This window comes from Sander lucioperca, chromosome 2 (genome assembly GCF_008315115.2).
Source record: "Sander lucioperca isolate FBNREF2018 chromosome 2, SLUC_FBN_1.2, whole genome shotgun sequence".
Lineage (NCBI taxonomy): Eukaryota > Metazoa > Chordata > Actinopteri > Perciformes > Percidae > Sander > Sander lucioperca.
In genome coordinates, this window is record NC_050174.1 from 20325549 (window position 1) to 20336852 (window position 11304).

General features: G+C 41.7%; 1 protein-coding gene and 1 long non-coding RNA gene across 2 annotated transcripts; one reads left to right on the forward strand and one right to left on the reverse strand.

Annotated features, from left to right (window-relative positions):
• Window positions 1-123: 123 nt before the first annotated feature.
• scpep1 (serine carboxypeptidase 1) lies at window positions 124-11166 on the forward strand. Its single transcript, XM_031318181.2, has 13 exons — window positions 124-357; window positions 574-704; window positions 2068-2157; window positions 2929-3084; window positions 4943-5017; window positions 5579-5651; window positions 6256-6293; window positions 6380-6508; window positions 7962-8043; window positions 8130-8243; window positions 8547-8684; window positions 9826-9989; window positions 10953-11166. The coding sequence occupies exons 1-13, from the start codon at window positions 297-299 to the stop codon at window positions 11013-11015; spliced, it is 1314 nt and encodes a 437-aa protein (XP_031174041.1). The 5' UTR covers window positions 124-296; the 3' UTR covers window positions 11016-11166.
• On the reverse strand, window positions 4736-11202 carry LOC116063335. The gene is made up of 3 exons (XR_004108244.2): window positions 11052-11202; window positions 6118-6125; window positions 4736-4746 (listed from the first exon to the last, which is right to left on the reverse strand). It is a non-coding gene; the product is annotated as an uncharacterized LOC116063335 (long non-coding RNA).
• Window positions 11203-11304: the final 102 nt, after the last annotated feature.

An 11304-nucleotide genomic window follows, 5' to 3' on the forward strand; every position in this document is an offset into this window, starting at 1 on the left:
ACTGTGAAAAAAAGGCGTCAAAAACGTCGAGAAAAAAAAGGTGTTTTTTTCAAGGTTGACGGGAAGACAACACAAGGGTTAAAATCCTCGTTTGTATTATTTACTGTACCCATTGCATTATATTTCCTAACACATTAAAAGTACACTTTAAGAAAATAAATGAAAAAGAAAAAAAAAACATTACGCCGGTCAGCTGACCACTCGTGTGGTCATGTGATTTCTAGTAGCAATAAATATAAAGCCGTGCCGATCCAAACCGAGCCGTCTATCCGTCAAAAAAAAGTCGCGCTGTAACAATGGGCCGGGCAGAATCATCCTGCAGTTGGTTGTGTTTACTGGCTATCATCGTCAATACAGGTATGGTCTATGTATGTAACGTTAATGCCTTTATTACAGGTGTAATGTATTGTAGCATGACTACGTTACAGTCAGACATAACGTGCCTTAACTCAGCTGGCTGCAAAACGAAAGTAACGTTGACTTCTTCTGTTAACTTCTATATCGTATTACTTCAATACGGTGACTGAATAGCAAGGTATAACTGTGTATGTATTGTAATTGTATCCTACCTAGGACTCTCCAGTCCCCTGGCAGGTAAAGAAGTCTGGGCCTATGAGGAAGTGAGGGAAGGGGCCCACATGTTCTGGTGGCTGTACACTGCTGACACTGACAGCCAGAACCGGCCTCTGGTTATGTGGCTGCAGGTAGGACATAGCTGTACATGACCAGGTCCACTCATTTCTGCTGACAACTTGAAGTCCACACCAAGTTTTCATGCACTTTTCCAAAGCCTCCTGCTTTGTCTTAGGTTTATTTCCCTAACTTACAGGAAGCTCCAGGATTCCATTGATTAGATTTTTTTTTTTTTTTTTTTTTTTTGTGTGTGCAGAGACTGACACTGACCTTTTAGTCTGACAAGCCAGACCCACATCAAGATGTTGGACCCTGGCTGCAAAATTACATTTGCCGCTGCTAGGGTGCGTCTAGATTTCTAGGCTACTGACCTTTTTATGAGTTTGCTATTATTCTTTGCAGTGAACCCTCTGTCTGCTTGTATTATTGTCAAAGTTACACCATTGTGGCAAAGTAGCTTAAAGAGGGCACCCCACTGATTTTTGCACTTCAAGATCAGTTCATTAGTCATGGAAAGTACTAGTGAAAATCTCAAAATATCTATTATCTATTAAGTATCTCTGCTTGGGCTGAGCCGAAAGCCTTTGTTACAAACTGGGTGCATAGAGTTTGACAGACGTGGGTATTTACCAGCCAGGGGGTGTAACAAAAGATGCTGTTAAGTTGCCTTCTGGGACGTATTTTCTTGGTACCCATAGGGCAGTGGTCTTCACTATATCAGCCACACTGATAGGACAAAGTCAATAGGAGAGCCACTTTTACCGCAAAGTATCAAAAGTTACATCCAGTCATAAATACCATGTCTGCTTATCAATCGGTCATCCGCGAGCCGTGCAATGAGTAACACTGCTATATGGTCTCTCATACTGTATGTAATGTTCTGCTGCCTTGTCTGTCACAAGATCCCCCAACACTATGGAAGTGCGGCACTTAAACACTAACCGAAGCAAGTTTCCGCAAGTTGATTTCACACCATAGAATATGAAAAGAATATGTAAATAAATGGCTGCATCAGAAATAATACGGTATGATGATAAATGGTTGTCAGTCACTCACACACAGCTTTTGTAGCAAAGCTTTTGGTAGCACACTCAGACGTTGCTCTGGTCTGTTTAAACAAGCTGGGTGACACATTGGAAGGTAGCTGGTTAAAAAATAAAAATAAAAGCATTGGCGGTGTGACTGAATGAGTAGCAGCAGCGTTGCTTCTATTTTCATCTGCAGAGGAGGAACTGGCTCATGAAGTAAGGCGTTTATAACTGTAGGAGCCAACCCTTTAAATCTGGGTAAAAAATTAGGATTGTCTCCAATTATTTCTCCAATAATACTTAAACTATACTATAAATAATCGCTCATTAAATACATATATGAAGTTTGCTGTATTAAATAGGTCTGTCTGCTGTTGGAGCATGATGAGGATGTTTGTGTCTTCAGGGTGGACCAGGAGGCTCAGGAAGTGGCTTTGGGAACTTTGAGGAGATTGGACCTTTGAACAGGGATCTGGAGCCCAGAAAGACGAGCTGGGTAAGAAGGTTGCAAAGTAATCTGCCTTTTGTCCCCCCCCCCCCCCTGCTGTTTAGTGATCAGAAAACACTGCTTTGGAGCAGTGCAAGAGCTAAACTTTGTTGAAAAGTTGTGACTGATTCACTTTGGTCGAGTCATTTCCTGCATTGGGTGTGTTGCAACAGAGCTGGGTGATATGGAGAAAATCAAATATCACAATATATTTGACCAAATCTGTCGATTATTGCGGCAATATTGTAGGGTTGACTATTGGTGCTTTCATAAAATATCGACTCCATTAGATTTTTGATAAATAGTCATCAGTAATGTGGATATAATGACTAAGTGGGTAGAGGCAAAAAATTGAAAGGCTAGAACAGTCAGTTAAATCACTTTACTGTAATGTAGCCTTTAAAACCAGGAAAAGACAACACTTGTGTCATATTACGATATCAAAAATGTAAGATGATATCTAGCCACAAAAAAAAAGAAAAGATATTGATGTATATTGCCCAGCTCTATGTTACAGTCCTTTGAATACACACCTTGCCACAGACTATTGCTTTTGTAACTTTCAGGATGGTATTGTGTAACAATGTTTTTAATGGAGGAAAACATGCAGGTTAACATAAGGGTTCAAGGACACTGAGGCACTCAGGAGGGTAAAGTTTAAAAAGCCTTTTATTATATTCTTGGCTATATCATTAAAACAAGGCAACGCGTTTCGGCCGTTAAGGCCTTCATCAAGGCAAGTATAACATGCTGATATATTTTGTGTGTTGGCTCTTTCAGGTGCAGGCAGCCAGTGTGTTATTTGTAGACAACCCTGTGGGCACTGGCTTCAGCTACACTGACAGGCCAGACGGCTATGCTACCGATGTGGCCACGGTGGCCTCAGACATGCTGGTGCTGCTCCAGCACTTCTTTAAAAAGATGTCAGAGTTCCAGGTATGTCAGCTGGATGATGTATTATATTACTCTACAGAACATGTTGGCTCTGCTTTGTTTTATTGGCATTATCGTCGGGGCTAACACAGCTCGGGTTCTCGTGCCTAAAAGTGTAAACATATTCCTGCTAATTGAACTGCCATTTTTGGAGGGACATGAATTGGTGATTTTTATCATGTGCTGTCAGTGAGATTGGGACACCTCAAACATTTATGTTAGGGTGACCAGACGTCCCCGGTTTCGGTGACCTGTCCCCGGTTTTCACTGTGACTGACAGACCCAAAATTGGAATGAAAGAAAACATTGACCAAAAACGTATAGTCGTGCACCCTACACACGCAGGCTCAAGACAGCCAGAGCATGGGCTGCTCAGAGCTCAGATGTTCTAGAATGCCCATTTTACGATGCTAAAATGACTTGGAGTCTGGTGGGTTTAGCGAACGCAATTTCGCGGACTTTTTTTATGTTTTAAAAAAGGATCTGGTTCTTTAACAGAAAGGTCGACCTCCTTAGAAATTATTTCCATAATGTTGTCAGACACTTAGAATATTAATCTGAGCCTGTCAGTGGCAAAAGGAGCACTTTTATGAACGTAAATACAAGCTGGACAAATGACGTCCTATCAACTTACATTGTAGCTTGTTTCGCCATTGGCGACTGCAGCGATCTCATTTAATACTGGACCAATGTCAAAGGAAATATTTCCTCAATAGTTTTAATTGTATCCGATACTCAATGAGCTGTTGCAGAAACAAGCCCAGCCTGAAGCAATAAAGCAAAAGCTGTCAGATAAATGTAGTGCAGTAAACATTACAACATTTCCCTCTGAGGTGGAGTACAAGTATGAAGTAGCAGCAGGGGCGATTCTAGGATCAGACCTTTAGGGGGGCAATGAGAAAGTGACACGGATATAGTGCATGCAAAAGTGTTAATCTGCGCCATGAAATGACCAACTTCTTCACAACGTTAGCCTACTACTCTTTGGCCGGCTCGCAAGCCCAAACAAGTGTGTTTTTGTTTCTGGTCTAGCTAGATCCGGTGTGGTGTAGTTTTTCTAACGTTACTAGTTGTTGCAACAGCATGTGAAAAAACCCCACAAAGTTTGCTAGGCAAAAAAGAACGTTAATCTTGCGATAAAAAAATTGACGCCTTTTAAAATGGGTTTGTGTTAACGCCGTTAATAACTTCTTTAACTGACAGCACTAGTATTTACGTTTCTGAGCTGAAAATGTCCCCGGATTTTGTCTCAGAAATCTGGTCACCTTAATTTATGTGGCCAATAATTTAATCCCAATTTGCAGTATCACTCATGATATATTGAGGTTAAATAAAAGTGAAAATTAAATAAATTAAAGCAAATTTAAAATAGTAGTTTATCGTAATATTGTCTGATAGAGACCAATCAACAACAGCCTGGCTAGCCTGCTTTATGTTTGCTAGCTATATATTTTTTTTAATTTAAAGTTTAAAATTTTAGTTAAAGGACACCAGAGCAATGAAGAACATGACTAGCTGTGAACGTCCCTCACAGGAAGGATAAAGAACAAGTAGCTAAATAGTTTAAACAGTAAAGACGACATTCTTTAGATGTAACTGTGTCTAAACAAACCTATTTTTTTTTTTTTAAAGTGAATGCCCCATTTGATAGAAAACAGGAACATTCTGGGCTTTAGTTATGGCTAACAAGTTAGCTAACTTGCCTAGCTAGCTAATCTCAGCCTGCTAGCCTAGTGTAGCCGGTAAGCCCTGTTTTCTTCTATAAATACAGCATCTTCTCAGTCTTAAGTGTAATGATTTCAGCCCTGGCTTTTTATTCTTTTACAAAATATTGTTATAATTATTATGTCATTGTTTGCAGAGCAACCCCTTCTACATCTTCTCCGAGTCGTACGGAGGAAAGATGGCAGCTGCTATCTCTTTGGAACTCACCAAGGTGAATGTTACTTCTCTTTTCAACTTCCCCTTCAGCTCCATGTTAGCTCACTGATATTGGAAAGTCCCCATGTCCTACAGCTGTCATATGACTGATGAGTCTGCAAAAATAAAAAACTGACCCGAAGAACAGCGTGATGACTTTCTTGCAAGCCAACAAGTTTTTTTCTGGAATTGAAGTAATAAACTTTATTGTTGTGCTTTTATAAAAGTGTAATCATGTTTAGTTGTGTGTTAAAAGAAGATTGAATTACTTGTTCTATAATTCCAGTCAACAGTATGGGCGTAGGGCTCCAGAAGCCAGCCATTTATTACTTCAGAAACAATCACAAAATGTCATCAGTAAATCCTGAATTTGCCACGGCAAGCCAATGACCATAACTGGATTGGGGCCTCTGATGGTTGTGATTGTAATTTGGATGCCCATGCTTCCTATTGAAAGAGTTGTAAAGACATTGGAGAATATTGTGTCTCCCTCAGAACAAACTACATTTTCTCATTGAGATATTCAGAGGTCAACGTGTAAATGTAAAATAATTGTTTGTGTCTCTTGTCTGTCCAGGCCATAGCACAAGGGACAGTGAAATGCAACTTTGCTGGTGTGGCACTTGGGGACTCTTGGATTTCCCCACTGGGTCAGTATCAGTCAGTCCAACATCGCAACCTTTGTACATGCTCATCAGAAACAACCCCACTGGAATGCTGCACATCACAGCAACATTCCATTTACATTACACATTGGCAAGGCATTCAAACTTTTTAGCAATATGTATGTCAGCAGAGCATCTGCACGAGTAAAAGTTACTGCAGCGCTCAGTAGTCTTCAGTAGAAATCCTTCCTCCTACTGTAAAGCAGTTCCTTAGATGTATTCAGTGGACTTGGACATGTAGGAAAATAACAGCTGCTTTTTGCTGAGGAATGGGAAGTAATCAATCTATGCATACTCGTATCACACTTCTCATTGAGAAATACTGTATAGCTTGTGGAAATTTAGGGTATTTTGGGGGATGGGTCGACTTCACAACAGATTTCTGTCTGTAGACTGTTCTGTGGCAATCAAGAGGTCAAATTTTAAACATTAACCTGAGGAAGGTAAGGACTTTTTTTTCTGAAATGTTCTGAGTTCAGGAGTTTATTGTAGTTATTACTTAACCAATAGCCAATCACCGATCAATAGGAAGAACGTTGGATACATTCCACCAGACTGATAATCGATAAAACTTCTGCTTCATCCACAGACTCTGTCATGACCTGGGGACCATACCTCTACACTACTGTAAGGCAAACGTTTTATATCACAAATGTGTGTGCTGAAGCTGGTGTGTTGAGTTTCCATCTGACCGTGGCTCCTTTGCTGTGCAGTCGCTGCTGGATGATTATGGCCTGGCTGACGTCAGCAGTGCAGCGGAGGCGGTGAAGCAAGCTGTGGAGCAGCAGCAGTTTCAAAAAGCCACAGAGCTGTGGTCTGTGGCTGAAACGGTGGTGGAGCAGGTTGGTACAACACGGGAGGATCCACAGGGTCACTTTCTCGTTAGTCTCACTAACGCTGACTTATTAGGACTTTAGCTTATTCACAGTAACCCCCAGAGTTAGATAAGTCCATACATACCCTTCTCATCTCTGTGCGTATCGTAACTCTGTCTGACGCCCCCGCCGCTAGCCTAGCTTAGCACAGATCCTGGAGGTAACCAGCTCCATCTAGCCTACTGCTCCCAATAAGCAGTGTTGGGAAGGATACTTTCAAAACATATTCCATTACAGAATACATGCCCAAAAATGTAATTTGTAACGTGTTACGTTACTCAATCTGAGTAACGTATTCTGAATACTTGGATTACTTCCACATTGAATTGCATTTTATAAGTGTAGGAATGCGGTCATCACATATAGCTTACTAAACAGGCCTATGTTGGTGTGTTCTTCTGTTCCAACTGGCTGAATGTGTACCTGAACAAGCAGATAGATTTTTGTATTTGTAGTCCCAAAATGCATACTAGAAAAATCGAACTAATTCTCAGAAGGCGAAGCACTGCTATTTCTGCTACTTGGGCGGAGTGATTTGCTCGCAGCACCTGAGAAGCCCCGTGGTGAGGAGCAGAGTTTGCCTGGAGTTTGCTCAGTTTTGGAGTAATATCACTCCGCCCGAGTAGCAGAAGTAGCAGTGCTTCGCCTTCTGAGAATATAGTTCCCAGTTTGTATACAGTTAGAAGATGGCTGTGTCTCATGTGACCTTGTTATTTGTAAACGCTGTGACTATACAAATCACATGTAAATATGAAAGTGTCTCAGATTGGACAGATAGTCTAGCTAGCTGTCTGGATTTACCCTGCAGAGATCTGAGGAGCAGTTAACCATAGTCCTCATAAATCCACCAGAGTTTAGAACACCAACACAAAGAAAGTGGAAGGTGACGGACATCTGGTCGAAATGACATGCATCCGGCGGAAATTCCTGCAGCACCGGAGCAATCCTGGAAGTGGAACTTCGTGGATATAGACTACTTTCTCGTATACAGGGAGCTTATCATCTCCTGGCTTTAGCATCATATTTACTGTACAAACATGAGAGTGGTATCAAAAGTTTATTTCCCAAAATGTCAAACTATCCCTTTTAGTAATTATTTGATTTATTTTTGTGACTATTTGGCCTGTATTTATTCACACCAAATATAGACTATTGGTTAAAAACTTCCTGTATGTTTTTAAAAGCTCCTCATAATTCAGTTATTTTAACAAAAAACGTTAAACTTTAGAAATCAATTACACAAGTGTGTATACCGTTAACTTACAATGGAATTTCAAATAAATATCGTGACATGTGTTAACAGATTGCGCTGTTTGTAATTTTCTCCATATTGCATTTATAATTTCCTTGCTGCACACCTTCATTACAGCCCAGTGTGCATCATGTGGTTTAATGTGGCCTGCTTTTCCTTTTATGTCAGAACACCAATGGAGTGAACTTCTACAACATCCTGACCCAGGATTCGGATGAGAAACGCACCTCTGTAGCAGGAGACTTCATCGGTAATAACCGCTCATTGGGTTTGATGGAATGGTTCATTACATGACTCTAAATGTGAAAGCTTTAACCGATGTTCTTTCTCGGTCAGCTCTGCAGACACACCGCCATATTCGACCCCTCCACAGCCAATCACTGAGTGAGCTGATGAATGGACCAATCAGGAAGAAACTGGGCATCATCCCCCAAAATGTCACATGGGGAGGTACATTTATCTCCACATTTGTGTCCCTTCAGTTTTAGTTTGACAGACATTCTTAAGACTATCCTCTTGGCTCACCTGGTTGAGTGTGCGCCCCCATGTGCAGGGGCTCGGTCCGTGTCGCAGCGGCCGCGGGTTGGGTTCCGACGTGCGGCCCTTTGCTGCATGTCCCCCACCTCTCTCTCTCTCCAACTTTCCTGTCTTAATCTGTCCTATCAATAAAAGCCAAAAAATCTTAAAAAAAACTAAACCATTTCCTTACCTATACAAATGTTTGAAATGGTTCTCTCTCTCCTGTGTGTCCAGGCCAGGCAGATAACGTGTTCAGCTACATGGCGGGTGACTTCATGAGGCCTGTGGTGGATATAGTGGACCAGCTGCTGACCGCTGGAGTCAACGTCACCATCTACAATGGACAGCTGGATCTCATCGTGGACACCATAGGTACCTTACTCAGTGCATTACCTTCTGTTCAGCTCTATCAGCAGTGATGTAAACCCATTCACATATTTAAAGGTCCCATATTGTAAAAAGTGAGATTTCCATGTCTCCAACTGGGAATGACGTCATACCCGAGTTGAATGCTTTCTATTTAAAAGTCGGATTTACATTGTTTTCATTAGCTCTAGCCCGGTTAGCAATACCAGTTGATAACAACGCATTACGCCGTTTTTGTGCATGCAAACAACGTAACATGTCCACAGATAGAAGTTGGACATTCCTGTGTGAACGACTGATTTAGTGAGACACAAATAAGACAAAAGTGCTTATAACTTTATGTTACTGCAGCTTTCACAACTGTTGATACAGGGGGCAGCCATGTTGGATTTTGAACTCGCGCTACCGCGAGGTTGTACAAGTTCCAAGCTCGTAAATACGAGGTCAGGGGGCGTGTTTACGACTTTGACCTCGTAAAAAACGAGTATCATGGTAAATAGAACGCGGCATAACTGCTCCTCAGATCTCTGCAGGGTAAACAACAACTTTTAAACGTACACGTTCCACCAAAACAAGTTCCTCCTCGAGACTATTTTTGCAGCGGCACCGGGGCTCCATTCGGTGCTTAGCGCCACCCAAGACAATTGTGATTGGTTTAAAAAAAAAAAAATGGCAATAAAGCAGAGCACGTTTCTCTCCCATCCCGGAATGCTGGGTGGACTAGCCAGACCGTCCTCCGCAGCGCTGTGGAGGAAGGTCTGGCAATGCGAGACTACAACTATACTATAAATGGGTACAAAGTGGCGCTACAATGCTGTTACAGTCATTCCCTGGCTACAATGACTGTGCAGGGACTACGGAGCGCAGATGCGAAAGGCTGACCAATCGGAGCAGACTGGGCTTTATCGGGAAAGGGGGGCTTAAAGAGACAGGCGCTAAAACGGAGCGTTTCAGACAAAGGGTGAATACAGGTATATTCAGATGGACAGTATGAGAAAAATAATGTGTTTTTGGAAGATTACGGCGTGTAAACATGTTCTAGTAGAAACCCAAAATACAAGTATGAACCTGAAAATGAGCATGATATGGGACCTTTAATTCCTTTGGGAAAGAGCTGTGTCACATAGATCTCTACTTCCTGTCACAGGTCAGGAGCTGTGGGTGAAGAAGCTGAAGTGGGAGGGGCTACCTGGGTTTAACAAGCTGAGGTGGACCCCCGTGGATGACCCCACCTCCCCAGGCGTCACTGGCGCTTTCTGCAAGACTTATAAGAACTTCTCCTTCTATTGGATCCTCAAAGCCGGACACATGGTAAGACTCTGACTAAAATGACATATTTCACACAGGAATGTTCATCCTGTTGGTATGTACGTTTAGTTCAATTTTATTTATAGCATCAAATCATAAGTTATCTCAGGACACTTAATTTCACAGTCAAAAAAAACTTTGGGCGTGTTGTAGCTAATCAGTTTAACTCAGTCAGTTTGGGGGGGGTTACATATATTTCCCTTGGACAATAAAGTTGAAGTTGGCCTATACCACATGAGGTGGCGAAATGCAACAAATGTGTAGAAATGAGGTTTTTGAATATGGGATGCATAGATCTTCACTTAGATAATTCACTATGGCAGCATTATGTTAGATAGTGAGTCTCGCATTGCCAGACCTTCCTCCACAGCGCTGCGGAGGAGGGTCTGGCTAGTCCACACAGCATTCTGGGATGGGAGAAAAACGTGCTCTGGTTCATTGGCATTTCTTTAAACCAATCACAATCATCATAGGCAGCGCTAAGCTCCGCACGGAGCCCCGGTGCCGCTGCAAAATAGTCTCGGGAAGGAACTTGTTTTGGTGGAACGAGTACGTTCAAAAGTTGTTTTAGTCGTGCAACCGAAAACTCAGATTGGACAGATAGTCTAGCTAGCTGTCTGGATTTACTCTGCAAAGATCTGAGGAGCAGTTAACAAAAAAAAAATTCCAACACAAAGATAGCGGAAGGTCACTGACATCCGACCGAAAAGAAGGACAAACGGCGAAATTTCCGGCAGCAACTGAGAAATTGCAGAAGTGGAAGGTCGTGAATATAGATTGTCAGATGACAAACATTTGGAGACGCAGCGATGCAATAAATCAATGTAGTAATGAGAGTGCAAATTATTATTATTAGAAAACCGATGAGGACTTTAAACCCTCCAACATGAGTTACATAAAAGTAATATTAGTTATACAAACGGCAAAAGAATTAATGAGTAGAATTTTCTTTTCCCGTTGTCCCAGATTCCCTCCGACCAGGGGCCGATGGCCTTGCAGATGTTGAAAATGATCACCCAGCAGGATTGATCCATCCACTCTGACGCCAAAAGGAATGGCTCTGACAATCACAATTTTTTACATTCCCTCTCTGCTAAACCAAATGAAGAATCTCAGTGCTCTGATTACAGCAATGATCTGTCTAACTTTCAGCAATAACAATAAAGATTTTTTTTTTTTTTTCTTTTTAGTACATGCTGCCGTGGCTTCTTCTCCGCTACAGTATCAAAGTGTTCAAAGATGCTTGTCGTTATTCTTACAATATATCTGAGAAGCCTTTTTTGTTTTCCTTTTTATTCTTGAATGAAAGTAAAGTCTT